The sequence below is a fragment of the Mercurialis annua genome, linkage group LG8 (assembly GCF_937616625.2).
Source record: "Mercurialis annua linkage group LG8, ddMerAnnu1.2, whole genome shotgun sequence".
Classification (NCBI taxonomy): Eukaryota; Viridiplantae; Streptophyta; class Magnoliopsida; order Malpighiales; family Euphorbiaceae; genus Mercurialis; species Mercurialis annua.
This window is the reverse complement of record NC_065577.1, coordinates 25,661,579-25,688,008: the sequence shown is the minus strand read 5'-3', so window position 1 is coordinate 25,688,008 and position 26,430 is coordinate 25,661,579. Positions and strand designations below refer to the sequence as shown.

Sequence of the window (26,430 nt, the reverse complement as noted above, 5' to 3'; positions counted from 1 at the left end):
ATTTAATTTTAAATTTTATATTTAAATAATATTAAATATAAATGACGATAAATGTTAAAAAACCATCCGTAACAATTTTAAATGTAAAATCTCAATATATATATTTAATTAAAAAATTTACGTCAACAATCTCAAATATATACCCTGAAAAATAATAAATTATAATTCACGTGCAGCGAACGTGCACATCAAACTAGTTCATACCAAAAGAGCTTTATCCATACCAAAAGAGCTTTTGTAGGATGGAAGTGGTAGTTAAATGCATTGTAACAATCTCAATGCATGCGATTAATATCATTAAATAGGTAAATAAAGTACAGTGAAAAAATTATCTAAAATTTTAATGAAATGAAATATGGTGCTAAAAGATTAAAATATATGCTCGAACTTCTCAATTTTACTAAATAATTTTTTTAAAGTTCATATTTTTTTTCTAAACACTAATATTGACTCATCAAATAAATTTTCTCATTAATTTTCTATGGATATTAAACTCTGTAGATCACTAAGCTTTCCTCAAATTACAGAAAGGTCACTAAAAAAACTTTTTTTACAAAATGGTCATTGAACTATAACTTTTATTACAAAGGGGTTCAGCCATCTAAAACGTTGCGTTTTAAGCAAAAACGCTACATTTTTGCTTACGTGGCAAGCCAAATTTACAAAAAGGAACATAATTCAATGACCTTTTTGTAATAAGAGGTATTATCTAGTGACATTTTTGTAATTCACGAAGAGTTTAGTGTTGTTTTTGTAGCAACATAAACATTTTTGTAGTAAAAAGTATAGTTCAATGATCATTTTGTAACAAAACTTTTTTTAATGATCTTTCTGTAATTTGAGTAAAGTCTAATGACCTACAGAGTTTAATATCTAATTTTCTATATATAATCTTTTCATTAATTTTTGCTTTTCAAAAAATTTATTTCAACTAAATTAAGTTTTACTAAATATTAGGTTTTTATAAGTTTCCACCTTTTTTAAATTAGTTCTCAACAAATAATATTTCTATTAATTTTCCTTTCTCGAAATATTTATTTTACTTAAATGAAATTTTATCAAATATTTTTTTATAAGTTTTCACATCTTCAAACACTTTTTGTATTAAGTTTTAAAAGCTGCATGGATACTGTTTACACCGGCTCAAAGAATTGCTGGATAAAGAGCTTCATTTGGGCTTATAAAGGATTCAAGCCCAAAGAAAAGTCTTTTTGTTATTACTTTTTCTACTTTTTAGGAATTTGTAACTCATTAGGAGTGATTTTCTTTTTAGAGTCTTAGTCCTAGTTAAATTAGGAATCTTGATCATGAGGAGCTATAAATAGCTCAGAACTTCATTATTTTTGGATCAACAAATCAATCAATCAAAAACCAAGCCCAGTGCTTTTTATCTCGCAATCTCCGGATTGTTTTAACTTAGGAGTAGTTTTCGGTATTAATCTCGCCTGAGTTCGTAGCTCCCAGATTATTACTTTTAAATCACGTGATTAAGTGTTTTTAACCAAACAAGCCCTGTGAATATCTGCATAGGTTCGTTAAAGTATCAAACCTCAAACCGATTCCGATTATAAATTCAAAGATTCGAGTAATATTTCCAGGCGAACATCTTTTGGCGACTCCACTGGGAACTCAGTTTATGGTTAGCACAAAAACGGACTTTAAGGACGATTCCAGGCACGCTCGGTCTATACTCCGACAACAACTGAAGGGGGGTGACGCAGTAGACGAATTTGATTCGGACAGATCTGAATCTATGGCCAAGGACAAACAGGTGAACCAGTCAAACAAGGTGCCGAATACTACGGATACCGAGGGGAACCTTCCTAAGGACAAGAGTGACGACGCGACCGATGATGGGATGGATTATTCACGTCAGCTTCCTCCTTCTCGCCCATCTTTATCACAGGCCGATTTCTCGGCCATGAGGGGAGAGATAGCACAGGAGAACAAGCAGATGTTCGATGGCGCCATGCATCAAATGTCTGAAGTGATGAGGAACATTATGGCTGACCAAACGTGGGTCCAAAGGCAGATCCAAGGAAACTTGGATGGCCTCAACAAGGCAATGGAGAACCTAGGACGACTTTTTTCCGGGCAATCCACTGCTGATCAGGGTTACAGGCGGGCCGAACAGAACCAAACACCGAATCGTTTCGGTCATCCAGGTGGTTCGGCCGAAACCACGCAACCACCTAGCAAGATGGGGTATACGTATGGTTCGGTCAAGCTCTTGACGAGGAATGAGGCCGAATTTGCAGGAAGGGCCGATCACCCGGGGGCAAGTTCTTCAAACCCTCAAGGCGAAACCAGACCACAAGGAACAGGCACTGGAGCCAACGCCCAGGAGCCTAATGTGGGCGAACGCTCATTTTCAGAGGGGGGCGATCCAAATATATATAATCAGGGGCAACTTGTGGACATGTTAGAAAGACTCGGGGTGGACTTGAGACCTATGCCTCGCCCATCATACATGAAGCCATATCCAGACTGGATCGACAAGTTGTACCCTTTCCCGAGGGGCTACAAAGTGCCCGAGTTCAGTCTATTTTCAGGCGAGGAGAAGGGGCAATCGACGGTCGAACATGTCGCCCGGTTCTCGGCCCAATGTGGCGAAGCAGCGGCGAACGATTTTTGGAAGCTCCGATTGTTCGCCAGTTCTTTGACAAAGATGGCATTTACATGGTACTCTAGGCTATCGCCGAATTTGGTGGACATGTGGAAAGATCTCGAAATCCTCTCCCATGAGGAATTTTACAGGGCACCACCTGATGTCACTCTGGCCGACCTCGCCCGAATCTCGCAGCTACCAAGCGAATAGGCAGAAAAGTATATCGGCCGATTCAGGAACCTCAGAAGTAGGTGCTCCACCAAAATGTCTGAGGCCGATTGCGTTCCGATGGTAGTGAGAGGTATGAGCTTCGCCATGAGGGAGCACTTTGAAGGCCATCGGTTCTGTGACTTGTTCGATCTAACGAACAGGGTGACGAGCTATGAGAGACTTCTCCAAGAGAAGGAGCAGAGGAGAGGCGCATCTAAGGGGACTTACTACAAAGACCAGCTGGACGTGGCCGTTGTGTCTGACAGTGAGGATAGTGGCTCCGAGGATGAAGTAAACATGGCCGAATTTTTGGGAACAAAGCCCCTGGAGTGTTCGGCCTTGCGAAAGCCTGGTTTTGTTAAGAAAAATAAAACTGCGGTGGTACAGAAGGAGTATTCGTTCAACCTAACCAAAGCCGACGATATATTCGATGCCTTGCTCAAGGATGGACAGATCGCCCTACGCGAGGGTCACGTAATCCCGCCACCAGAGGAGCTGGTCGGAAAGGATTATTGCAAGTACCACAATTCCTGGAGACACGGCACGAACAACTGTGTAAATTCAGAAACGTGATCTAGAAGGCGATCAACGAGGGGAAACTTCTGTTTCCAACAAAGAAAGAGGCCGATGCAAAGTACGTTTCTATTAATACTGTTCGGCCTCACTTTGATAGTTTCCTGGAGCAAGGGCAAATACAGAGCAAGTGGAATCCTAGAAGGCCCAAGCCCAGAGTGGAGACCGATGGTTCAAAATGGCGAGGAGAGAAAGGACGATCTCAGCAACAGAAGAGAAAGTGCCATAGCTCGCCTACTGCAGAAATGACCTGCCCATCATGCAGTACGTGTTTGAAAGTCAAGGGAGGCGAGAACACGAGGGAGCATCCCAAGACCTTTAAACCTAGATCGCCCACGGAGTAGTGGCAGAGGCATCAGCCACAGCGGGGGTCTAATACCACCGTATTCAAAAGGATTTTTCGGCCAACGGAGGAGACCCCTCGTATGACGAAAACCCAAAAAAGGCGAATGCAAAGGTTGAGACAAGAGTCGAGAGCGAATCATGATACGAAATTGGCTCTTAGAGACGAGCAAGGGAACAGACCTATAGTTGAGAGGTTGGGAGTCAAGAACCGGTCCGATATGATCACCGAGTCGCACGAACAGCGACACCCTAAAGTCAGGAAGATATTGGTTCCGAAGCAAGCAACCCGAGCGGAGGATTCGGCCGACACAACCTGCACGACAGAAGTTCACCAGGGGAAAGTAGATCCTGGCAAAAAACCGTCCTACAGAGATGTGCTCGTGTCTCATCAAGATGGACAGTTGAAGGCGAAATTGCCTAAAGACCGCGAGGTCAACGTTTCTTACAAAAAGGGGGTGTTAAAAGCTTGGGTCCCGGTGGTAAGGGACGAATACGGAGTAAAGGTGGTCACGCTCCCCGATTCATACAGAAGCAAGCCTGGACAGAAGGCGACGTTAGAAGGCGATGTAATCGTTCCGGAAGGAAATAGCGCCGACAGCACGGCAGTAGTATCGCTTAGCAAACCCCCAACAAGAATGACAAGGCACATTCGACCGCTCTACATCAAGGCCGATGTGAATGGAGTGTCGGTCAACAGGGTCCTTATTGATAATGGAGCTGGGGTTAACATACTACCGGCGAAAATGCTTAAGAAACTCGGCATAAATCGGGATCAGCTTGACCCGACTGATGTCTACATGACTGATTTCGCAGGAGGCGAGACGCCGGCCGAGGGATACATTACCCTCCGAATAAGGGTAGGGCGAGTAGAAACTGAAGAAGGGTTTTTTGTGGTCAATGCCCGGAGCAACTACAACATTTTACTCTGCCGAGATTGGATACACTACAATATGTGTATACCGTCGACCATGCATCAGATGCTCTTCAAATGGCGAGATGACGGTGAGGCCGAAGTCGTACAGGGCGATCCCAACCCCTTCGGTGAAGACCATAACGTGCTCGAAGCACATTTATATGACGAGGAAGTGCGCAACATACAATCCCTTAGTTCGAAAGGGGAGACAAGTGTTCCTCGCCTAGTAGTCAACTCAGATCGGCCAATATCAATGACCCTGGGGGGAAAAGGCCTATCTACTATCCTCAAGAGTTCAGGATGATAGCACGACATAAAGAGTTAAGGGAGAAGATCAGGCAGTTGACCTCACTATATGACATTACATCAGCTGAATGCATCTACGAGGACCAAGATCAAGATCCAACAGGATCGCTGAGAGTTGGGGATATACAATTGGCGACAGGGAAATTAGAAGATGATCCTGCCCAAGTACAAGACGATCTTCTTGAAGTGAACTTGGGAACAGATGAATCGCCCAAGCCTATATATGTCAACGCCGAATTAGACGAGGGATTCAAAGGACAGCTGATCGCTTTACTCATTGAGTTCCGCGACTGCTTCGCCTGGTCGTACGATGAGATGCCGGGCCTTGATCCCGATATCGCCGAACATAAGCTCCCCTTGAAAAGTGGATTTCGGCCGTTTCGGAAACCCCCCCGACGAATGTCAAGGGAAGTGGATAACCTCATCCAGGACGAAATTAAGCGTCTGGAAGATGCCAAGTTTATTCGGGAAGCCCAGTACATCGAATGGCTCTCCAACATCGTACCAGTGATGAAGAAAAATGGAAAGCTAAGGGTGTGCGTAGATTTTCGAAACCTCAACCTGGCCATACCTAAAGACGAATACCCGATGCCTGTGGCCGATATGTTGATAGACAGAGCAGCGGGGCACACGATACTCAGTTTTCTCGACGCACATTCTGGGTACAACCAAGTACCGATCAGCAAAGAGGACATTTCTAAAACGGCTTTTCGATGTCCCCGGCCGATTGGAGCGTACGAATGGGTCGTCATGTCTTTCGGCTTGAAGAACGCGGGGGCAACATATCAGAGAGCGATGAACAAAATGTTTAGAGGCCTCGATTGCCTTGAAGTTTACATCGACGACGTGGTGGACAAATCAAATACCAGTGAAGTCCATCTGGCCGATCTTCGGAAAGGGTTCGAACGCATACGATGTAACGGGTTGAAAATGAATCCTCTAAAATGCGCGTTCGGTGTTTCGGCTGGAAACTTCTTGGGTTTCTTGGTTCACCAGCGGGGAGTAAAAATAGATAAGAACAAAGCCAAAGCGATCATCAATACTGACCCACCCAAAACCAAGAAGCAGCTCCAGAGGCTCATCGGTCAAATTAATTTCCTTAGGCGATTCATAGCAAACACAGCAGGCCGACTTCGCAGTTGGAGTGTTTTTCTACGAGGAAAAGAGACCAATGATTGGATATGGACGGACGAGCAACATAGGGTGTTTGATGATTTAAAAGATTACTTGGCAAAACCTCTGGTCATGACCCCCCCAGAGCCGAATAAACCATTGTTGCTGTATCTATCGGCTGCACACGAATCTCTGGGTTGTATGCTCGCCCAAGAGGATGATGGGGTCGAAAGAGCAGTCTACTATCTGAGCCGAGGGCTGACGGACACAGAAATTTGCTATACCGACATAGAAAAGATGTGTTTGTGCCTATACTTCACATGTTGCAAGCTGCGATACTACATGCTGCCAGTAGTAGTGTACGTACTATCCTAGACCGATATCATTAAGTATGTTCTATCAAAACCGTACTTGAGAAATCGGATTGGGAAATAGGCAATTGCGATGTCCGAATTCACATTAGTGTATGTTCCCCAAAGAGCAGTGAAAGGACAAGTATTGGCAGATTTCTTGGCCGATCACCCTGGTATTACCCTCAGGGAGGAAACAATTAATTTTTGCGATATTTCCATATGGGAGATGTGGTTCGACGGGTCCAGGACGAGCCAGGGGGCAGGCGCCGGAGTACACATCATCTCGCCCTTGGGGGCATCTTACCAGTTGTCATTCAGACTCCAGTTCGAATGTACCAACAATCAGGCAGAATACAAGGCCCTAATATTCGGTCTTGAGATTTTAGCCGAGCTGGGGGCAAAGGCGATCAACGTAAAAGGCAATTCTTTGTTGGTCATCAAACAAGTGATTGGAGAGTTCAAATGCGAGTCCGAGTTATTGATAAGATATTGCAATAAGGCAAGACACCTGATCGAAGGCTTTCAGGATACGAGGATAGAATATACAGAGAGGGCCGATAATAGTGTCGCGAATGATCTAGCTCAGCACGGTAGTGGATACAAGGTAAATCTCCAGTTCGATGCGATAGAAAGAGAAGCGCCGAATCTCCACACTGGGGGCATCACCATCGACGAGAAGAAATTCTCTATCTACCAGCTGGATGTTACCCAAGATTGGAGGGTCGAGCTCTTGAATTGGTTCGAAAAGCCAGATCCCACGAATAGAAGGTTGAGAACTTTAGCCCTAAATTACGTTGTGTTGGCCGGCGAATTATACAAAAAGGGCTTTGAAGGGCTACTCTTCAGGTGCATCGGCCCAAAAGAAGCAATGCTTGCAATGGCCGAGGTACATGAAGGGATAGCGGGCGCTCACCAGGCGGGCCCTAGAATGAGATGCAGCATCCATAAATACGGCTTTTATTGGCCGAAAATGGAACAAGACTGCATAAGATACGCTAAAGGTTGCGAAGCCTGTCAGAAATGTGGTCCTATATAGCATCTCCCGGCCAAAGAGCTACACTCCATTATTAAGCCATGGCCATTTAGAGGATGGGCAGTCGACCTAATAGGGAAGATATATCCTGGCTCGTCAGATGACCATACTTTTGTAATTATCGCCACTTGCTATTTCACCAAATGGGTCGAAGCTAAGCCCTTGGAATAACCAACGCAAGAAGCTGTGATAAAGTTTTTCAAGGAGTACATCGTCCACCGACACGGGTTGCCTGAATCTATAACCACAGATCAAGGGACGATTTTCACAGGAGGCGATATAGTTTGGTGGGATTCTCAAATGAAGATAAAAATGTTACACTCAACACCATACTATGCCCAAGCCAACGGACAGGCCGAGGCCACGAACAAAGCTATCAAGCTTATAGTTTAAAAGATGATTGAAGAGAACCCAAAACAATGGCATGTGCTTTTGTCAGAAGCAGTTTGGGCGAATAGGACCAGTCAAAAGTCGGCCACCGGGACTTCACCTTTCAGATTAGTGTATGGTTATGATGCAATGTTGCCAATGGAGCTGACTGTTACGTCTACTTGCCGCAGATACCAGAATAAATTATCCAAGGACGATTACTTCGATAAAATGGGGATAGACGCTTTAGACCTTGACGAAGAAAGATTGACGGCGTTAGATCACCTTGAAGCCCAGAAAAGAAGGGTCGAAAGGGCATACAACAAACGGGCGAAACGAAAAACATTTACGGTGGGCGATATAGTATGGAAGGCAGTCTTGCCTATCGGCCATAAAGATAATCGGCTCGGCAAATGGAGCCCGAATTGGGAAGGCCCCTTTATTGTGACCAACAAGTTAACAGGCGGTGCTTACTTGCTGGCGAATATTGATGGAGAAGAGCACGACAGGGCGATCAATGGTCAGTTCCTAAAAAAATATGTCCCCAGTTGTTGGGAGAATGTTGATCGACGGCTGTTTGGAGCCAACGAAGATAAGTTTCAACCATAGAGTTCCGCCGAGTATCCTGAAATGATAAATATTCATGGAATGCTCGGCGACATCATATAAACGCCGATCATTTGGTAGTACCATTTAAATTTCGGCTGTTCACATCAGTTGAGTTTTTTCAACGGGCACTCTGTTTTTCTCAACGTTTTGTAAAATTTTGTTAATAATTAAATTATTTGACATCGGACCAACTACGGACCGATAGTGTGATAAGTAATAATAAGACATTAACATATGCAATTTGTAAATGATGACAAAACTTTCGGCTCTCTGGCCGAATAATATTAAAATTGTTAAAATCAAACAGATACGGCCCCCAGGCCGATCAATAAGTACTAAAATTCAAGTATTACAAAATTATAAAAATAATAAAATTGTTTTGGGCTTGGAAAAATCTAAAAATGGCTGAAAATATCGCCGATTTCACTGCGAACAGTGCTGAAAGACTTGCGAGCTTCATCCACTTTCGGCTTCATCTTAGCAATGCTTTGTTTCAGCATATTCCGGCTTTTCTTCACGTCAACCCCTTCGAGCAAGCTTTTGTCCATAGAGACCTCCAGTTCGCATATGCCCTTCTCTTCAGTTTCCAGCTCGAGCTTCAGGACATATATTTTATCTTGCAACTCCTTGGCGTGGTCCCCGCGATTAGTTAAAGCTGAAACGGCCGATTTCACAGAAGTCTTCAGTGCCTCCAGCTTTTCCTTGGTCTCGGCCTCCTGAAGGGTTAATTGGTCATGTTCCGTCTGGATCTGCGTCGCCTCATCATAAATTTTCTGAAAGGCAGGGAGCGATGCAGACAGCTTGACCATGGCACCACGAGCCTTCTCGCTAAGAATATCTGGAGGAGCGTCGGCCAGGGCAGTTGCAGCTCTTTTATGTTTTTCAAAGTCGTCAGGCGACTTGAAAATAGCTACACCTTGGGCTTTCAACGAGCCAACAACATCCAGGTGGTCGCCCCAGCTCTCAGAAGGCCCACTAGTGACTTCGGCCTGTGTCTCGCTCTCCGGCATGGGCAATTCCTCATCCTCACTATCAGAATTAAGGAAAGCCGCTGCTTTTGCTGCCAGGTCTTCGTGTTTCGCCGTAGTGTCATCAGGTATTTGCCATGTTTTGCCATAATAGAAAATTAGCTGACAAGACTACTATTAAGGCGATAATGAGCAAAAATGAGGTACCTTAGTCTTAGCAGCGAGACGAGCTGGGAGGTTCACCAGGTCCGAACCTAGCGGCGAATGCAAAGAAGGAAGCGGTGAGAAGTTGAGCATTTGTGACACCGTCGGGGCTACCTCAGACAAAGTCTTTTGAGACAAGCGGTTTTCTTGAAGGGAGATGCCTTCGTCGCAAGTTTGATCGTCCCCTGTCTGGGTATCACTCCTTGAAGATGAATGAGCACTCCTGGAAGGGCGATTTGTTTCAGGATCAGAAGGAGTGGGATCAAAGAGGCGAGACCCGGAAAGATCAGCCTTCACTTTCTTCGGTTTCGGCTCCTTCTTGGATGATTTCTTAGACGTCGGGCGTTTACGTCTGGACTTCTTTGCTTCCGGTGGAGCTTCGCCGTCGGTGTCATAAACGTCTCCTTTACCCCACCTCGGCACGCCAACTGAAAAGCAATAGTCAGTACAAAATGAAGAAAACTTTTAAAGGCGAAATGTTATCTTTGTTACCTGGTATTCTAGTATAGCCATTTTTGATCAGTTCACTTATCGCCTCGACATCAGAAGGGCATCTGAAGCCAGTGTAAGTGACCCCTTCGCTTTTTATGATTGGCTGAGATTTTTTGATTCGTTTCTTAGGCATTTTAATTGGATTTGTGGTGGACATGTTGCACTTAGGAACTGGTGGACTCTTATATTTGAATTTAGGGCGAATATGAGCTAAGAAGAATTCATAAGAATAAGTTTTTTCATATTTTTCTTTCCAAACTTTTTTCATTTTTTCGTTGTACTTAGTCCTAGCAATTCGTCTATGACGCTACATTCTAAGGTTCATACCTGGCCGATCTAATGGGTTGTATTTGAATTTATATAAACGTTCGAACCTAGAAATTTCAAAAAGATGGAATAGGCTACCTTCGAATTTTGCACGTTTCGGTGCCTGCAAAAGAAATAGATCTGCATGAGTTGGGTTTCTTGATAAAGGAGGTAAAGAAAAATTATGAAGAGAGATGATTTCTTTTGGAGAGAGGTCGAAACACGATTCTACAACCCAAGCCCACCAGCTATCAAATTCAGGGGTACATTTTGGTAAGATAGAGGGGCGAGAAATTTCTCATATAGGGGGGAAATAGGCTCTATTAAGACGAGTTATGAATTGAAGATCGGCATAGTTTTCTACTGAGGGTTTGTAGGTCCCGCGATTATTGACGGAGATTAATAAACGACAGGGAATTCCTTGATTGTAGCCGAATTGCTGAGCCACATAGTTAGGGCAGTAAGCTTCTATACTACTAGGGTTATATTCCAAACCGGCAATCAAATTTATGCTTTTTAAGGAGCTGCCCCAATATTGACCTCCAAGTTTCCGTTTGGGGTCGGCCATTGCTTCTTCTGTATCGTCGCTGTCCCAGCCGAGGTATAACCAAGATGGAGGATATTTCAGAATCAAAATCGGGCAAAGTAGCTCTGAAGTGCGAACGGAGTTGGTAAACACCTCCATAACATCCAGGACGTGGGGGAGGCGAGTACCAGCATCGATTAATTGATAACCGCACAGTTCGGCTTTGATATGGGGGCCGACTTCAAAAAGCTCGGGAAAGTAAAGGGCGAGCCATAATTGAAGGACCCATAGTGGACCACTAGGGCATTGGAAGACCCGTTGTTCGGCATGAGGAGCGATCTCATTAATACTTCTGTACAAGTGAGCCAGCATAAATTCGCCTAGGTTGCATTTCCGTCCTTCGGCCAGAACAGTGGCGAGTGTAAAACAGTCAGTTGTGACTCTGAATGATGAAGTGCAAAGAACAAATTTCGCCACGAAAAAGGCAAGGAAAGCAATGTGTTTTCTCGTGTCGGGCTTGTAGGGTTCCTCGCCCATAAAGAGTTTGACGAATGGACCGTAGCTCCTTTGGGCTTTTATCAGCTTGAAAATGGGGATATATGCGTCCACGTTGGGCGAGATACGTTCGCCGATTACTGGGATGTTTAGAATTGCAGCCATGTCCAAAAGAGTGACGGTCATCATACCAAACTTGAAGCAAAAACAGTTGACAGCGGTCGACCAGAAGAGGGAAGCACCCATAATATAATGCTTTGCTATTGGTCTGCTCGCCTTGTAGAGGCCGATCATGTCATATATTCCAACATCTTTCCACAGTTGGCCGAAATGAGGTTTTAATCGGTTCACCCATTCTTGATAACCCTTGTGCTCGGTCGGCCAACATTGTGTTCACCCAGATAGAAGACTGATGAGCGAGTGAGAATCGTGGTGGGACTTCTTCAGGAAACGGAGTAGCAATTTCGCATAAATGGCTGGGCGAAACTAGAATCGGACCAACACACTCTTGATCGTCACTGGTTTTGATTATTACCTGAAAATCGGTGTTCGGAGCTGCGGTGTGGATCTCGTTGATCTTATCGGTCACTTGGGTGGCGATGGTATCATTAGGAGCAGCCATGGTAACTGCAAAGTAAGAAAACACCTTAGTTAGGCGATTAATTAAAGGGGCGATTCACATATAGAAAGGGCGAGGCCGAGAGCTTACCAGAGAAGACTTAGTAGATTACTTGGAGTTGCTGAGGAGAAAGAAAGCTTGATAAATGCAGAGAGAGTAGGTGAATGAGGAAATGAGATGGTATTTTTCTTAAAAGAGAAAATCAGAGGAAACCGAAAGGTCGTGGAGTTAAGACGTGACATCGTGGAGGACAGCTGGTGATGACGTGGCACGAAGGGGGTACCGAAAGGTCAATAGATACGCACCCCTTTAAAAATTTCCTTGCAGTGGTTTGGGCCTCAGTGTTGGGCCGGGAATTATCAAAGGAAGGACTAAGAAAAGAACAAGCCCGAAAATAAATGTTTCAATCGTGTTGGGGAAATTGTTTACACCGGCCCAAAGGATTGCTGGATAAAGAGCTTCATATGGGCTTATAAGGGATTCAAGCCTAAAGGAAAGCCTTTTTGTTATTGCTTTTTCTACTTATTAGGAATTTGTAACTCATTAGGAGTGATTTTCTTTTTAAAGTCTTAGTCCTAGTTAAATTAGGAATCTTGATCATGAGGAGCTATAAATAGCTCAGAACTTCATTATTTTTGGATCAACAAATCGATCAATCAAAAACCAAGCCCAGTGCTTTTTATCTCGCAATCTCGGGATTGTTTTAACTTAGGAGTAGTTTTCGGTATTAATCTCGCCTGAGTTCGTAGCTCCCAAATTATTACTTTTAAATCACGTGGTTAAGTGTTTTTAACCAAACAAGCCCTGTGAATATCTGAATAGGTTCGTTAAAGTATCAAACCTCAAACCGATCCCGATTATAAATTCAAAGATTCGAGTCAGGAATATTTCCAGACGAACAGATACATAAATAGTAGTATAATTGCTTTAAAATTTGGAAGTTACATGTAAGTTGTAGTTCGACTCTTTTTTTTTATTATACGGCACATATATTAAATAAATTTGATTAAAATTTCAATTTTTTATTTGCATTACCAAAACAACAACCGGACTAATAGCAAAAAAATTATGAAAAATGAATCATCTCAATAAAATATATGAAATATTTAAAATTGTTGCATTTAATATGTTTTTTTTCCTTTGCTTTGTTGTAAATTAGCACAAAGAATCATTCGATAATTTGAAACACACTTTATAAAATATTGGATTAAAATATATTTCTTCTGTTTATCCATCAACAAAACTTGATTATATAAAGTAACTAAGAACAAAAAAAATACTTTATAATATTAACAAAAAAAATAATTTTTTTTATATAAATTTAACTTCACATCCTCTAAGTTATAATTAACTACTTTTTTTTTTCAAATAACAGATCCCACTTTTATTTGAAATTTAAATTGTAAATCTAAAACATAAAATTTTAAAAGAAATATGGACTAAAATTATTAATTTGGACATCACTCAATAAAAACTATTGTTTTGTTCATATAACAGTTGTCTTCATATTCAAGTCAATATCAAGCTTCCAGGTTGGTTCATGTTAAAGTAGTATTATTTTAAATTAAATTATATTAAAAGGTTAAATTTTATTTTTATATATATTTATATATAATTTTTTTAAAAGGTCAATCTAATATAATACAAAATATCCAATAGCTATAAATAAATATATTTTATTAATTACTGAAATTATTAATATTTTTTACAAAATAATTAGTACAAGGATTTTGTAATTTAAAAAATTCTTTACAAAAGTTAAACAAGCACGCAACCTTCCCTAACGCGATTATTGATTATAATAAACAATAAACACTATTTCTGTTAATAAATATAAAACAACCATATCACACAAGCATATCTGTTGAATATCAAAAAAGATTATAAATAAGGGATTATTTTCCAAAATATCTGTTTTTGGTAAAGTATTTACATTATTTTGTCCCATCTTTTTCTCTTATCCTACGTTACCTAATAAGTTAACTTAATTACCAAAAATACTCACTATATAAATTTTTTTTATCTCATTTTAGGTTAAACTTTTACATAGCCACCTTTTTTTTCTCTCTATTCTCTCTCTTCTTCTCTCTTCTTTTTTTCTTCTTTTCTTCTTCTTTTTCATTTCATTTTCAGTTTATCTCCTCTGATTATTTTTTCGTTCGTCTTTTCCGTTCGTCTTTCCGGTCGCGCTTTCGTTCGTCTACTTCTAATGGATTTCTCGTCGTTTCCGGTCGTTTTTCCGTTCGTCTTTTCCGTTCGCGCTAGTCCGTTCGTCTCTTCCATTCGCGCTATGGATTTCTCGACTCATGTTTAGATTTGTGTAATTATTTAGGTTTTTTGTAATGATTTAAATATTTTGTAAATAAATTATTGTAAATATATAATTTTTTGTTTATAAAATTATTCTATTATTCATATAATTATTTATTTTGTCTTCTCTTATTCATAGATTTGTTTATTGCTACTGATTTTGTAAAAAAATAAATTGATCTACGGTGCATTTATAGTAATTTTATAATATATTTACGTTTTAGTGTATTTTTGGTGTATTTATAGTGTATTTATGCCGTTTTAGTATATTTATGGTGCATTTACAATGTTTATGGTGTTTTTCCAGTGTTTATGGTGTATTTGCAGTGTTTCATGGTGTAAACCACAAAAAACACCACAAAATGTCATAAATACACTACTTATACACTATATATACACTACTCTTACACTAATGTTACACTATATAAACACCATAAAAACACTACATATACACTACTGTTACACTATAAAAAACAAAAAAGAAATTCCACAAAAAAAATCTATAAAAAATAAAAATTAACAGTATATAAATACTATACATACACTAATCTTACACTATATAAAAAAAATATCGTTCGGTTCGGTCAACCGAACCGAAAAAATTGAAAACCGAAAAAAACTATTTTTGAAATTAAAAAATAAAAAGGTATTTTTTGTAAATAAAAAAAGATAAAAAAATCAAAATCAAAACTTGGCAAGTAAAGGTGTAAATAATTTATCAAAACATGTATTTCAGGAAATTACAACAATAAATAATGACATTTAATTCACATTTTACTATAAAAAATAACTGCTAAAAAATTTGCAAAAAAACTGCAAAAGTCAAACATCACTCCCTTTGTTATATTTTGTTTATCGCTTTTTTATTGTCACACATATTTACAATAATATATATATATATATATATCATTTTTTATATTGAAAATATAATATAATCAACTACTTCATTAGTTTTATTTGTCCACTTATATATAAAATTCTGGGTAAGAAAGAAAAATATATGTTATTAATGTAAATTTGAAGTTCTTTTTGGGACATCAAAAATTTGAAAAAGTGACAAATAAAATGAGATTAAAAAAGTAAATTTTAGCCATATTTATATAAATTTAGTTAAAAAATATAATTACTAATTAGATTCCGCGCAAATGCGCAAGTTTACGACTAGTACTTATATAATTGAGAGGACCAATGTAATCCTATAATTGATTCTCACTAAATAGAATTTGTTCATTAATTCTCAATAAATAAATTTTTCTCATGAGTTTCCCCCTTTTTTAAACTACATATTTTAAACTATATTTAATTATTAATGATTTTTAGTCTACATAAACTACTTTCTTTTGAGTTACCCCATTCTATAAAGACTTAATTGCATAAAAATTCACCAACTTTCGCGTGTTTTTGGCATTTAACATAAATTTTTTTTCTTGGCATATAAAATCACCAACTTTTATTTTTTGGCATATTTGTCCACGGGATGTGAAACGGCGTCGTTTAGAATGTAAAACGGCGCCGTTTTGCGCTTAATTTTTTGAAGGAAACGGTTATATGGACAAATATGCCAAAAAATGAAAGTTGATGATTTTTATGCCAAGAAAAAAGATTATGTTAAATATCAAAAACACGCAAAAATTGATGATTTTTGGTGTACAATTGATTTTAATATCAATGAATATCTATTACACATTGAAAATGACTCTTCTTCGGGAGATTACAATTGGTTAAGTTTGATATTGATCTTTATCAGTTATAATCAGAATTCAACTTTTGATAATAATTCGTGAAGTAACTGTATTTTTTAACACATCATCAAATTTTGTACTCGGACAATTGTATTGTTTACATGAGAGCTTGAAATTCATTCTTTCCAATGATACACAGGTTAGTTTGTTGGTAATCATTTAATATTAATATTTTTATTTGAGAAAGAAATATTTTAATATTATCATTCAACTGCACACAGGCAATAAGATTGATTACATGAGAGCTTGCAAAAAATATTCCAATGATAAATATGTTAGTTTATTGATAATCATTTAATATTAATATAATTTTTTAAATTTAAAATATTTCTTTTTATTTGAGAAAAGAAACATTTTATCATTCAACTGAATTTCTTGAAAGATAAAATTGATATGTCAAAACGATAATTGATTTGTGAGCATATTTCAACATTAGTGATGATAATTACATTATTTCACTTTTATGTAATAGATTTTTATAAAGACACTATATCTAACAATTTTTATGCTGCTTTCTACGTAACTTTTTGTTGCATAATTTTTTTTTTTGGATAAATTATGGTTTTATAAGGCACAATCACAAGAAGTAGAAGGCAAAAATCCGAAAGGATCAATCAAATAGTCTTTACAAAATAATCAATACATCTAAACACATCATTTCCTGAATAAGGAAAATGAGGATGAAAAGAAGCATAAAACAAAACCGCTCTACAAATGACTAAGTAAACCAAAGAATCTGTAGAAGAAGCACCATCATTGAACACTCGGTTATTTCTAGCTTTCCAAAACTTCCAACAACCAAAAAACCAAACAAGCCACCAAAGATCCTTATATACCGGAATCGAGAGAGAAGACCAAAAGTTATAAAAATCTTCAATGGATGGAGAAGAAACCCAACAAATATCACAATTCCTCAAGATGACGGACCAAAATTTCCAAGCAAATTCGCAATGTAAAACTATATGAATACTAGTTTCAATTTCATTGCAAATGGAGCAACCAATAAGATCATAATTGATGATACCTCTAGCCACAAGGGAAGCATTTGAAAATAACCTGTCCTTGACAAGAAACCAAGCAAAAAACTGAATCCGAGGAGGAACTTTCCATTTCCAAATACCAGTTGCCAAAGCACCACGTTGAAGCCGATTCTGGACTGAATGGCCCTGTTGAAGACGACGAGAAACTGACCTGCAGTTGAAGGAGTTTGGACGACCCATCCAGCTATAAGTATCCAGAACGTTACTGTTAATAGTAACCAAATTGAGCTCAGCTAGCAGCAGCTCCAACTCTTCCTGCTCTCCGATGCGCAGACGTCTCCGCCAAGTGAACTGAATCGGCATGTTACTGAACATATGAGAAACTGAAATATGAGGGTTACTGAAAAGGGAAAACAGGCGGGGAAATCTTGTTGACAGAGGAGCTGGAATGCTTTAAGAAGGCAACCAAAAATCTGTCCAAAATCTGACAGTTAAGCCTCTGCCGATTTTAACCGAAAGACTACCCACAAATAAATTCCAAATCGCCAAGTTCTTGATACAAGATCCATAAATACCCTTCCATAAATGTGATAAATGCAAAACGTTTCAATTCTATAGGTCATGCCACGAATTAATTGAGCAACTATTAATCACAACATGATACAATAGAGAATTATTGTCAATCAACAGCTTCCAGAGCCATTTCAACAACAAACTTTGATTCTTAAAACGGAGAGGAATCAAATTTAAACCACCTCTATCAAAAGGAACACAAACCTTATCCCACGACACTTAATAAATGCCTTTTCCTTCTGGCAAACCACACCAAAGAAATCTTTTCATGCAACGGTCTAAGGTTAAAACAATTGACTGCGGAATAACTAGAGAGCCCATGAAATAAACTGGAAGACTACTTAAAACAGACTTGATCAAAATTAATCTACCTGCAGGAGATAAAAGATTGCCCTTCCAGTTTGCCAACTGAGACTGAAAATTATCAACTATGGGATTCCAGGAGGTAGCCCGAATAGGTTTAACTGAAAGCGGAAGGCCGAGATAAGTGATAGGAAAGTGACTGATAGAACAGTTCAGAATAGAGGAAGCCGACAAGAGAGAATCATTATCCATATTAATCCCAACAATTGAAATTTTCTGATAATTGATTGAAAGGCCAGAGATCACCTCGAAACACCGCAGAACCCGAAGAAGCTTCTTGATCATATCCAAGTCATTAGGAACAAAAATCAAAGTATCATCCGCAAATTGAAGAATAGATAATGGCTCTGGATAACCATCAACATGAACCCCATCTAGGATATTGAGCCTTACTGCTTGAACAATTAAAGCTTTTAATCCTTCCACTGCAAGAACAAAAAGCATAAGAGAAAGAGGATCACCTTGCCTTACTCCTTTCCCCATCAAAAATTCTTAGTTGGGCTACCATTAACAAGAACCGAAAGCTGAGAAGATTTGAAGAAAGACGACATCCACATAATCCAAGTATCATCAAAATTCAATCTAGATAACATCTTCAAAATAAAGTCCCAGGAAATACTATCAAAAGCTTTTTTGAAATCCAATTTGAGAAGGACAATTGAATCTCTGCGTTTAGCAGCTAAGTGAATAACCTCAGTAGCAATCATATGACAGTCATGAGTATTCCGACCTTTGATAAAACCAAATTGATTTTCCGAAATAATCAGAGGAAGCAGAGGTGAAAGTCTATTAGCTACACCTTGGAAATCAATTTGAAAATACCATTAATCAGATTAATAGGACGGAAATCAGAAATATTATTTGCCTCTTTAACTTTAGGAATAAGCACCAGAAATGCTGTGTTAATACCTGGAGGAAAATAACTTGTCCTGTGAAAATTCTCAAAAAGGCCTATGATATCCGACTTCATAGCCTTCCATGCCTTCTTATAGAAAAAATAATTAAAGCCATCCGGACCTGGAGCCTTATTATCATCACTACCCATGACTGTTAAGCAAATTTCCTCCTCTGAAAAGCCAGCAGTAAGAGAAGCTGCTTGATAGTCTGACAAACGGCGCAAATATAAAGCCTCCAGAGAGTATGTGATCAGCCGATTCTTCTTATACAAATCTTTGTAAAAAAAGAAAAATATGCTCCTTGATATCAAGTGGGGATTTATAATTGATATTATTAATCATAATTTCAGTAATCAAATTGTTCCTGGAGTGCACAGAAGCAATAGAATGAAAGAATTTTGTATTCCTATCACCATACAAATTCCAATTCATCCTAGATTTTTGATGCCATAAAGATTCAAGCTGTTTGGAAATAATAAAACTTTCAGAGTGAAGGGATGAAAGGGAAGACCTGTCTACATCTGAAAGTTCCACAAAATCCGCAGTAGCCTCAAGACGATGAATGGACTGATGGACGTCATCCAACTTGCTATTAAGGTTGCCAAAAAACGAATGGTTCCATGCCTTAATCAGAACTCTCAGCTCGCGGAGCTTCAAAACAATACACCCTGAGCGAATCTTAGTACCAATTTCAGTCCAAGAATCAGACACAAAGCTAGAAAAATCTGGATGATCCCACCAGGCATTTATCGATTTAAACGGTTTTAGGCCCCAGTCAATAATAACCTCAGAACGAAACAAAAGCGGCACATGATCCGAAATGCTCCTAGGAAGAGCAGAGAAGAAATAATTCGGCCAAATTGTTGCAAAATTCCCAGAGAGAAAGCATCTGTCCAACTTCAATTTAGAAATCGATTTTTGCCAGGTGAAAAACCGATCCTGCAGAGGGCACTCTAGCAAATTCGAACCAAAAATAAATTCAGAAAATTGATGCATTGAAGTAGTAAATCTGCTGCAGTTCAGTCTTTCTGACGGCATAAGAACCTCATTAAAATCACCCAACAATAAACAGCAAATGTCATCAATAAATAGAGAGCTAATTTCGTTCCAAAAAAGAGCCCTTTCACTAGAACAATTACTAGCATAAATAAGAATAAATCCTATATGAGAAGAACGCCATAAAAAATCCAAGCAAATCCACCTACTGCCTTTGGAAATATTGAAAGGAATAATCAAACCCTTATTCCAAATACACACCAAACCACCCGAAGCACCAATAGAAGAAGTAAAACAATAATCAAAATCCAGATTAGGCCATAGCCTACGGATAGAAAAATCATCAAAAGACTCTTGCTTAGTTTCAATAAGACCCAGAATAGATAGATTGTTCCTGGTAACCATGGAACGAACAATTCGTTGCTTCCTAGAGAAAGACAAACCCCCACGACAATTCCAAGAAATACAGTTAAATGTATTATTCATGAGAGATTATTAACCTGGAAAAGAATAAATCCCTCAAGATTTATTCTTGGCATCCTTGAAGAAACTATTAAACAACAGATTAATAATATCATCCTTATTAACTGCTGAAAAAACTCCTAGCTCCATTCCAGTGCGCCAAGTATGCTCCAATTCTGAAACTGGTTCAACATCATCCATATTACAATTAAAAGAAGGCAGAGATAAAACCTTGTTACGATGTTCTATATGATCCTGCTGTAAAGAAGAAGTTGCAGCTGAGAGCGAAGCTGATGGAGTAAAAATAGTCCCCTGTGTATTGATAGCTTTTATTTTCCTTCTCTGGGTAATGAAAGGAGAGTCGATAACAGGAAAGGTGGCTTTCGAATTGATTGAATTAATCGAGGAACTATCTGAATCCGCTGAATTCTGCAGTGGAAAAGGAGCAATACTCGGCACATGAGCAGCCTTTGGACCCGCCATAGAAGTATTTTGTGAAACTGGAATAGATGATTCTTCCATATAATCTGCTAACAAAACCGGAAAATCTGATTCTTGAACATGAAGAGTCTTCTCTACTCCATCAATCAAAATAGACAAAGAAGTATCAATTCTGTCCATACCAGTAGAGATTAAAACTGAGGCACAGTCCATTCTCTCCTTCAAAAAAACCATGGGGTGAGCTAAAACAAAGGAGCCAAATTTGTTGCCCACTTTCCTGAAAAAAAAAATCACTCCAAGCTGCAAAAGGGACCCCATATATTTTAATCCAAACGTATCTTTCATTCACTGAGAAGTCTGCTGTCCACAAAAAAATCTGATCAAAAAATTCTGGAGCCTTCAAATTCATGGATCGTTAAAAGAAAAAGAGTTAAAACTAATATTACTTTTAGCATCATGGAAAGGTGGAACCCTAGCCCCGTCAGCAACAACCACCATTGCCCCGCCAGCAACAACCACCACGTCCCAACCAACCCCAGCAACCGCAACCTTCAGGCGCGGATCATCAGCAGCAGCTCAACAGTCCCAGTTTACAGCAATCGACCTAGCGATTTGGTTAACCTCACAGCAAAAACAACTAACCCTAGCTTGAACACTATTCCGGATCACAAACTTTCAGCAGATAGTTTGTATGGACAACAGGATCAGTCAGGTGAGAGGAGTAGACTGATTTATTTTGAGAATTTTCCAAAAACGTGGAGGTTCTGAGATTTGGAAAAGGTATTTGCAAGATATGGAGTTATCAGTAGGGATTCCTTGGCAACGAAGCTCACCAAACGTAACTGCAGTTTTGGTTTTCTCAGATCTGATTCAATTAAACCTATGTCATGGATTCTCAGTCAGTTGAATATGGTGGCAATTGGAAAGTTCAAACTTAGAGCTTTTATTTCAAAGTTTCCTTAAAAGAAGATGATCAACAACCCTAAGCCTGAGAGGAAAATTCCAGTTCCAAAGAAGATCAGTTCACCTGCCATCAGAGATAGGAGATCGTTTAAGGAAGTGATTTCTGGAGGATCGTTGTATCCGGAGGAGTCGAAGGCTCTGGTGATAATTAATCAACAAACAGTTGATATTCATGAAGACACATTAGCTCTGGATAATCCGGAATGGATGGTGAGATCAATTGTCGCAAGGGTGAATGATATACAATCTATTCTTCAAACGAAGCAATTCATGTTTGATAGAGATATTAAAACTGAGAACATAGCATTGATGGGAGGGAATTTGGTTCTTCTTATATTTTCTTCGATTATTGAGGCGGAGGATTTTATTATGAATGTAGGACCAACTCTTGCTGATCTTTTTCAATCTTTGGAGTGGGCGGAAGATTATAACCACGCTTATTTGCGCTTGGTTTGGGTGTCAGTTTCGGGAATCCCTATTTCATATTGGCCGTCGAAGTTTTTGAAACTAATTGGTGATTCTGTTGGGGAAGCTATCTCAGTTCATCCCATGGTAGATTTGAGGAAGCGTACAGATGCGGGCCTAGTTTTAATCTCAACTTCATGTCATTTTATTAATCATTCGGTTGATATACAATTTGGAGATGATAAACTAACAGTGTTTCTGGTGGAATCAAGTTTACAAGTTGAGTTTGATGAAGTTATAGCAGCCTCTATTACGGCAGATTCGGGTGAGGAAGTAGAGTGTATCAAGGTTAACTCAGTTTCTGATAAGAATATTAACTCATTTATGGAAGGTATTAATCTTTTGAGCTCGTTCGACACGGTCGTTGCTAACTCGTTTGTTGAGGAAGACAGGAATGTTACTTTTTATGAGCAACTTTTAGGGGGTGCCATGATCTCACGAGTCCAGTCTGAAGTTCCAAAGCCATTGGAACATATGGAGCAGGTTGAACGCAGTCCTTTAATGATTAATGGAATGAATGTAAATTTTAATAAGGAGCAGCAGCAGAAGATCACGCAGTCAGATGCTGATCTGATTTTTTTAGCAGCACCAGATCTGAACTTAGAGGAACAATCAATAGTTTTTCAAGAACAGCAAAATACAAATGAAATTGTTAGTTCTGCCCAAAATTTACAGCAGTTGCAATTTTCTTCCCCTAGTGATGTAAATGGCGTTATAAAGGAGGGACAGGTTCCAGGTTATTCCTCAGTTCAAGCTAAATCCTCCTTTCGACCTCTGAAGAAGTTTGATCCATTGGGAAATGTTATTTCTTGCTCTAAGTCACAAGTGGAAGATGAAAGGGAGTTATCAGATGCAGACATTGCAAATATGAGTCGATTGAACGCATTAGAGAGTAAGAAGGAGATTCCATCAATTCCAGCAGATGAAGCCAGCTTGACTTGGCAGATCGACCATGACCTGGGAATTTTTGATAGAAAAACAAAGTCAGCAACGACCCAGAAGTTATCACAGAAATTGGCAACATTACCCAACAGACAGTAACTTGTTTTTTTCCTCTCAAGGATTTTTTGTTTTTTTATGTCTGTGCCACTATCCTTTATTTCTTGGAATTTTAGAGGGGGTATTTCTTTTAATAGAAAGCAGAAATTCATTAAAAATATGGTGGCTACTCATAATCTATCTTTCATCGGTTTAATTGAATCGAAGAAGGAAATCGTGGATGATTATCTTATTAAAAATCTTTGGCCAAATTTGGATTTTAAGTTTGATTTTGTCCCTTCCGTTGGTGCATCGGGTGGTTTAGTGCTCATTTGGAATTCAGTACTTCTTCGTAATGTAACTATTTCCAAAGGTCCTCGTTGTATTGTTATGGACTTTTTGTATGATTTTAAACCTTGCTGTCACATCTTGATTTACAGAGAGGGTTGCTTTTTGGAGGAATTTGACCAGTTATATGGGTTTCATTGGCACTATCTTCATTAGTGGTGATTTTAATGAAACGCTAGCCCCAGAGGAAATATTAAATGGAACGGTTTTTACACCATCTATGTTGGCACTTCGAGAGTTTATTAATGATTCAGAGATGTTAGATTTGCCACTTCAGGGGAGAGTTTTTACTTGGCAAAATTCTTTTTCGAGATCTCGTATTGATAGATGCTTGATCTCTACGACTGCTAGCTTGCTTTGGCCTAATATGTCTTTATCAGCTTTGCCAAGAGGTCAATCAGACCATGTCCCTATTTGCTTTCGTTCAGCAAATAAAGTTGATTGGGGTCCTAAACTGTTCCGCTCGGTTGATGCTTGGTGGGATCATGAGGATTTTAGCGATTTTGTGGCTGCCAACTGGAGTGATATCTGTTTGAAGTCTACTAATCTCATCCAGAGATTAAAAGATTTAAGGCAGCGTATTAAAGCTTGGAATTCAGAGGTGTTTGGTGATCAATCCAAAAGAATCAGAGAACTTTCGGATGAGATTCTTTTAAAAGAAGTAGCAGGGGACTCGGGTCTGATTTCAGAGGATGAGCAAGTGGCGCTGTCTAAGCTGAAAGAAGATCTTTGGACAGAAGAGAAGAATATGGAATCTTTATGGATTCAGAAATCCAGGCTGAAATGGAATATGGAAGGAGATAAAAATACTAAGTTTTATCATAGTATGGCCTCAATCCATTACAGAAAGAATATGATTTCTTCTATTCAGAGGGAGGATGTTGTCTTTTCTGAGCCTAAAGACATCAGAGTTTCATATCCGATATTTTTTCAGATCTCTGTATAATAAAGGAGACACAATTCAGTTTGATATCTCAGGGTTGGATTTTAAACGTCTTTCGGATTCTCAAGCAGATTCGCTGATGCTTAGTTTTGAGGAAACCGAGATCTTAGATGCCCTCTCCTCCTGTGGTGAGAGGAAGGCTCCTGGTCCTGACGGTTTTAACTTCTATATTTATAGGAGAGCTTGGCCTTTTATGAAGGACGTTTCTATTGAATTTTTCGCAGATTTTCACGGTTTTAATACCTTACCTAAAGGTATTAACACGTCTTTTATGGTCTTGATTCCGAAGGTTGCAGGCTCGGCTAATATTAAGGATTATCGTCCCATTAGTTTAGTAAATGGTTTTTTCAAGCTTCTTTCGAAGATACTTTCTCGGAGATTAGCACCTTTACTTACTAATATGGTTTCTCAAAATCAGCATGCTTTCATAAAAGGTAGAAGTATTCAGGATTGTTCGATGATTGCTAATGAGCTTGTTCATTTAGCTAACAAAAAGGAGAAAATGCTTGTTTTAAAGCTGGACTTTCATAAGGCTTTTGACAGCATTGATTAGGGTTTTCTATTCTCTGTGATGAAATGTATGAATTTTCCTGCGAAGTGGATAGACTGGATGTCTTGTTGTTTATCTTCTGCAACCACATCTATTCTTGTTAACGGTAGTCCAGTTGATCTGATTGACCTAAAGAGAGGTGTGCGTCAGGGTGACCCTATTTCTCTGTATCTTTTTGTTTTCGCCGTCGAGGGTCTGAAATGCATCCTGGATAGATCAATGGATTTGGGATTTACTCAAGGTTTTTCTTATTCGGATAGTCACGATCCAATCTCGATGCTTCAGTTCGCGGATGACACCATTCTTTATATCCCTTATGATATTGAGCAGTTGAAAAATATGACGCGTATCCTTAGATGCTTCGAGTTGATTTCGGGTTTAACTATTAATTACCATAAAAGCTCCATTATGGGAATTAATGTTAATGAGGTTGATTTATTTTAGCTGCGCAGGTTGTTGGCTGCAGGATAGATTCTTTTCCAATGAAATATTTGGGTCTTCCGCTTACTTACAGGAAGTTATCTTGTGGCTCTTGGGATTATGTTATTGAGCGGTTTAAATCTCGGCTGGCTTTATAGAAAGGTACTCTGCTATCTCCTGCGGGAAGGTTAGTTCTTATCAATGTTCAGTGTTCTGATCTATTTTATGTCAATTTTCAGTATTCCTAGAGTGGTCGAGACTCAGTTGGAATCTTACATGGTGCGCTTCCTTTGGAAAGGAGATGTTAATTCGCGGGTTCTTAGCAAGGTTTCTTGGGGTGTTATTTGTAAAGATTTCAATAAAGGAGGCCTTGGAATTTCTAAACTTAACATTAGAAATAAAAGCCTTTTGTTTAAATGGATTTGGAAATTAAGGATGAATAATAAGAACTCACTTTGGTTTAACGTCACTTCGTGTTGCTCGAATGTGGTCGATTGGGATTGCTTACTGAATGGAGATGTCAAAAAAATGTCTTTTATTTGGAAAGGAATTAGAAAGTCTTGTTGCAATGATTTAAATGCTTGGGGTATTTTTGTGGCAAATCTGAAATATAGTGTTGGAGTTGGTGATTCTGTGTCCCTTTGGCATGATAATTGGATGTGTAATGGTCCGGCTTGCAATTTGTATCCAAGACTTTATAATCTCTTAAACCAAAAATGAGTTACTATTAACGCTATTTGGAATGAGGGTTGGAGATGGAGGCGTCGATTGAGAGGTTTGGAACTGTCGTTATTAACAGAAAGTCTACCTTTACCTGTTTATCTCCCAGGTTGGATAAATTAGATGAGGTTTTTTGGATTAAAAACTCTCGGAACTATACTTCCGCTTCGTTCTGTAAATTACTGGCTGCAAACTCAGTGAGTTTTGCGGGTGCGAGAAGGACTGTGACAGCAGTTGG

General features: G+C 39.0%; 4 protein-coding genes across 4 annotated transcripts; 2 read left to right on the top strand and 2 right to left on the bottom strand.

Annotated features, from left to right (window-relative positions):
• Positions 1-16,708: 16,708 nt before the first annotated feature.
• LOC126661787 (uncharacterized) lies at positions 16,709-18,493 on the bottom strand. The gene is made up of 3 exons (XM_050355651.1): positions 18,019-18,493; positions 17,852-17,909; positions 16,709-17,525 (listed from the first exon to the last, which is right to left on the bottom strand). Exons 1-3 carry the CDS (start codon positions 18,491-18,493, stop codon positions 16,709-16,711), a joined length of 1,350 nt encoding a protein of 449 aa, XP_050211608.1.
• LOC126661786 (uncharacterized) lies at positions 18,493-20,388 on the bottom strand. The gene is made up of 3 exons (XM_050355650.1): positions 19,320-20,388; positions 18,833-19,114; positions 18,493-18,740 (listed from the first exon to the last, which is right to left on the bottom strand). The coding sequence occupies exons 1-3, from the start codon at positions 20,386-20,388 to the stop codon at positions 18,493-18,495; spliced, it is 1,599 nt and encodes a 532-aa protein (XP_050211607.1).
• A 3,003-nt stretch (positions 20,389-23,391) lies between these two features.
• LOC126661785 (uncharacterized) lies at positions 23,392-25,055 on the top strand. The gene is made up of 3 exons (XM_050355649.1): positions 23,392-23,584; positions 23,652-24,469; positions 24,525-25,055. The coding sequence occupies exons 1-3, from the start codon at positions 23,392-23,394 to the stop codon at positions 25,053-25,055; spliced, it is 1,542 nt and encodes a 513-aa protein (XP_050211606.1).
• An 18-nt stretch (positions 25,056-25,073) lies between these two features.
• LOC126661782 (uncharacterized) lies at positions 25,074-26,192 on the top strand. The gene is made up of 3 exons (XM_050355648.1): positions 25,074-25,398; positions 25,497-25,605; positions 25,712-26,192. The coding sequence occupies exons 1-3, from the start codon at positions 25,074-25,076 to the stop codon at positions 26,190-26,192; spliced, it is 915 nt and encodes a 304-aa protein (XP_050211605.1).
• The last annotated feature ends 238 nt before the right edge of the window (positions 26,193-26,430 follow it).

Bases quoted from the DNA above. Each gene is read 5' to 3' on its own strand.
- LOC126661787 (XM_050355651.1), bottom strand. From the start codon at position 18,493: ATGGGGAAAGGAGTAAGGCAAGGTGATCCTCTTTCTCTTATGCTTTTT. The intron at 17,910-18,018 runs GTAGATTAATTT...TTGCATGAAAAG, and splicing joins CAATCTTTTATCTCCTGCAG to ATTTCTTTGGTGTGGTTTGC. The intron at 17,526-17,851 runs GTTTGTGTTCCT...GCCTTCTTAAAG, and splicing joins ATTAAGTGTCGTGGGATAAG to CATTCCAGCTCCTCTGTCAA.
- LOC126661786 (XM_050355650.1), bottom strand. From the start codon at position 20,388: ATGAATAATACATTTAACTGTATTTCTTGGAATTGTCGTGGGGGTTTG. The intron at 19,115-19,319 runs GTGATAGGAATA...GCCGTTTGTCAG, and splicing joins GATGAATTGGAATTTGTATG to ACTATCAAGCAGCTTCTCTT. The intron at 18,741-18,832 runs GTATTTTCAAAT...GTTTTATCAAAG, and splicing joins TCCTATTAATCTGATTAATG to GTCGGAATACTCATGACTGT.
- LOC126661785 (XM_050355649.1), top strand. From the start codon at position 23,392: ATGGTGGCTACTCATAATCTATCTTTCATCGGTTTAATTGAATCGAAG. The intron at 23,585-23,651 runs GTCCTCGTTGTA...CTTGATTTACAG, and splicing joins TAATGTAACTATTTCCAAAG to AGAGGGTTGCTTTTTGGAGG. The intron at 24,470-24,524 runs GTTTCATATCCG...GACACAATTCAG, and splicing joins CTGAGCCTAAAGACATCAGA to TTTGATATCTCAGGGTTGGA.
- LOC126661782 (XM_050355648.1), top strand. From the start codon at position 25,074: ATGAAATGTATGAATTTTCCTGCGAAGTGGATAGACTGGATGTCTTGT. The intron at 25,399-25,496 runs GTATCCTTAGAT...GATTTATTTTAG, and splicing joins GCAGTTGAAAAATATGACGC to CTGCGCAGGTTGTTGGCTGC. The intron at 25,606-25,711 runs GTTTAAATCTCG...GTCAATTTTCAG, and splicing joins TGGGATTATGTTATTGAGCG to TATTCCTAGAGTGGTCGAGA.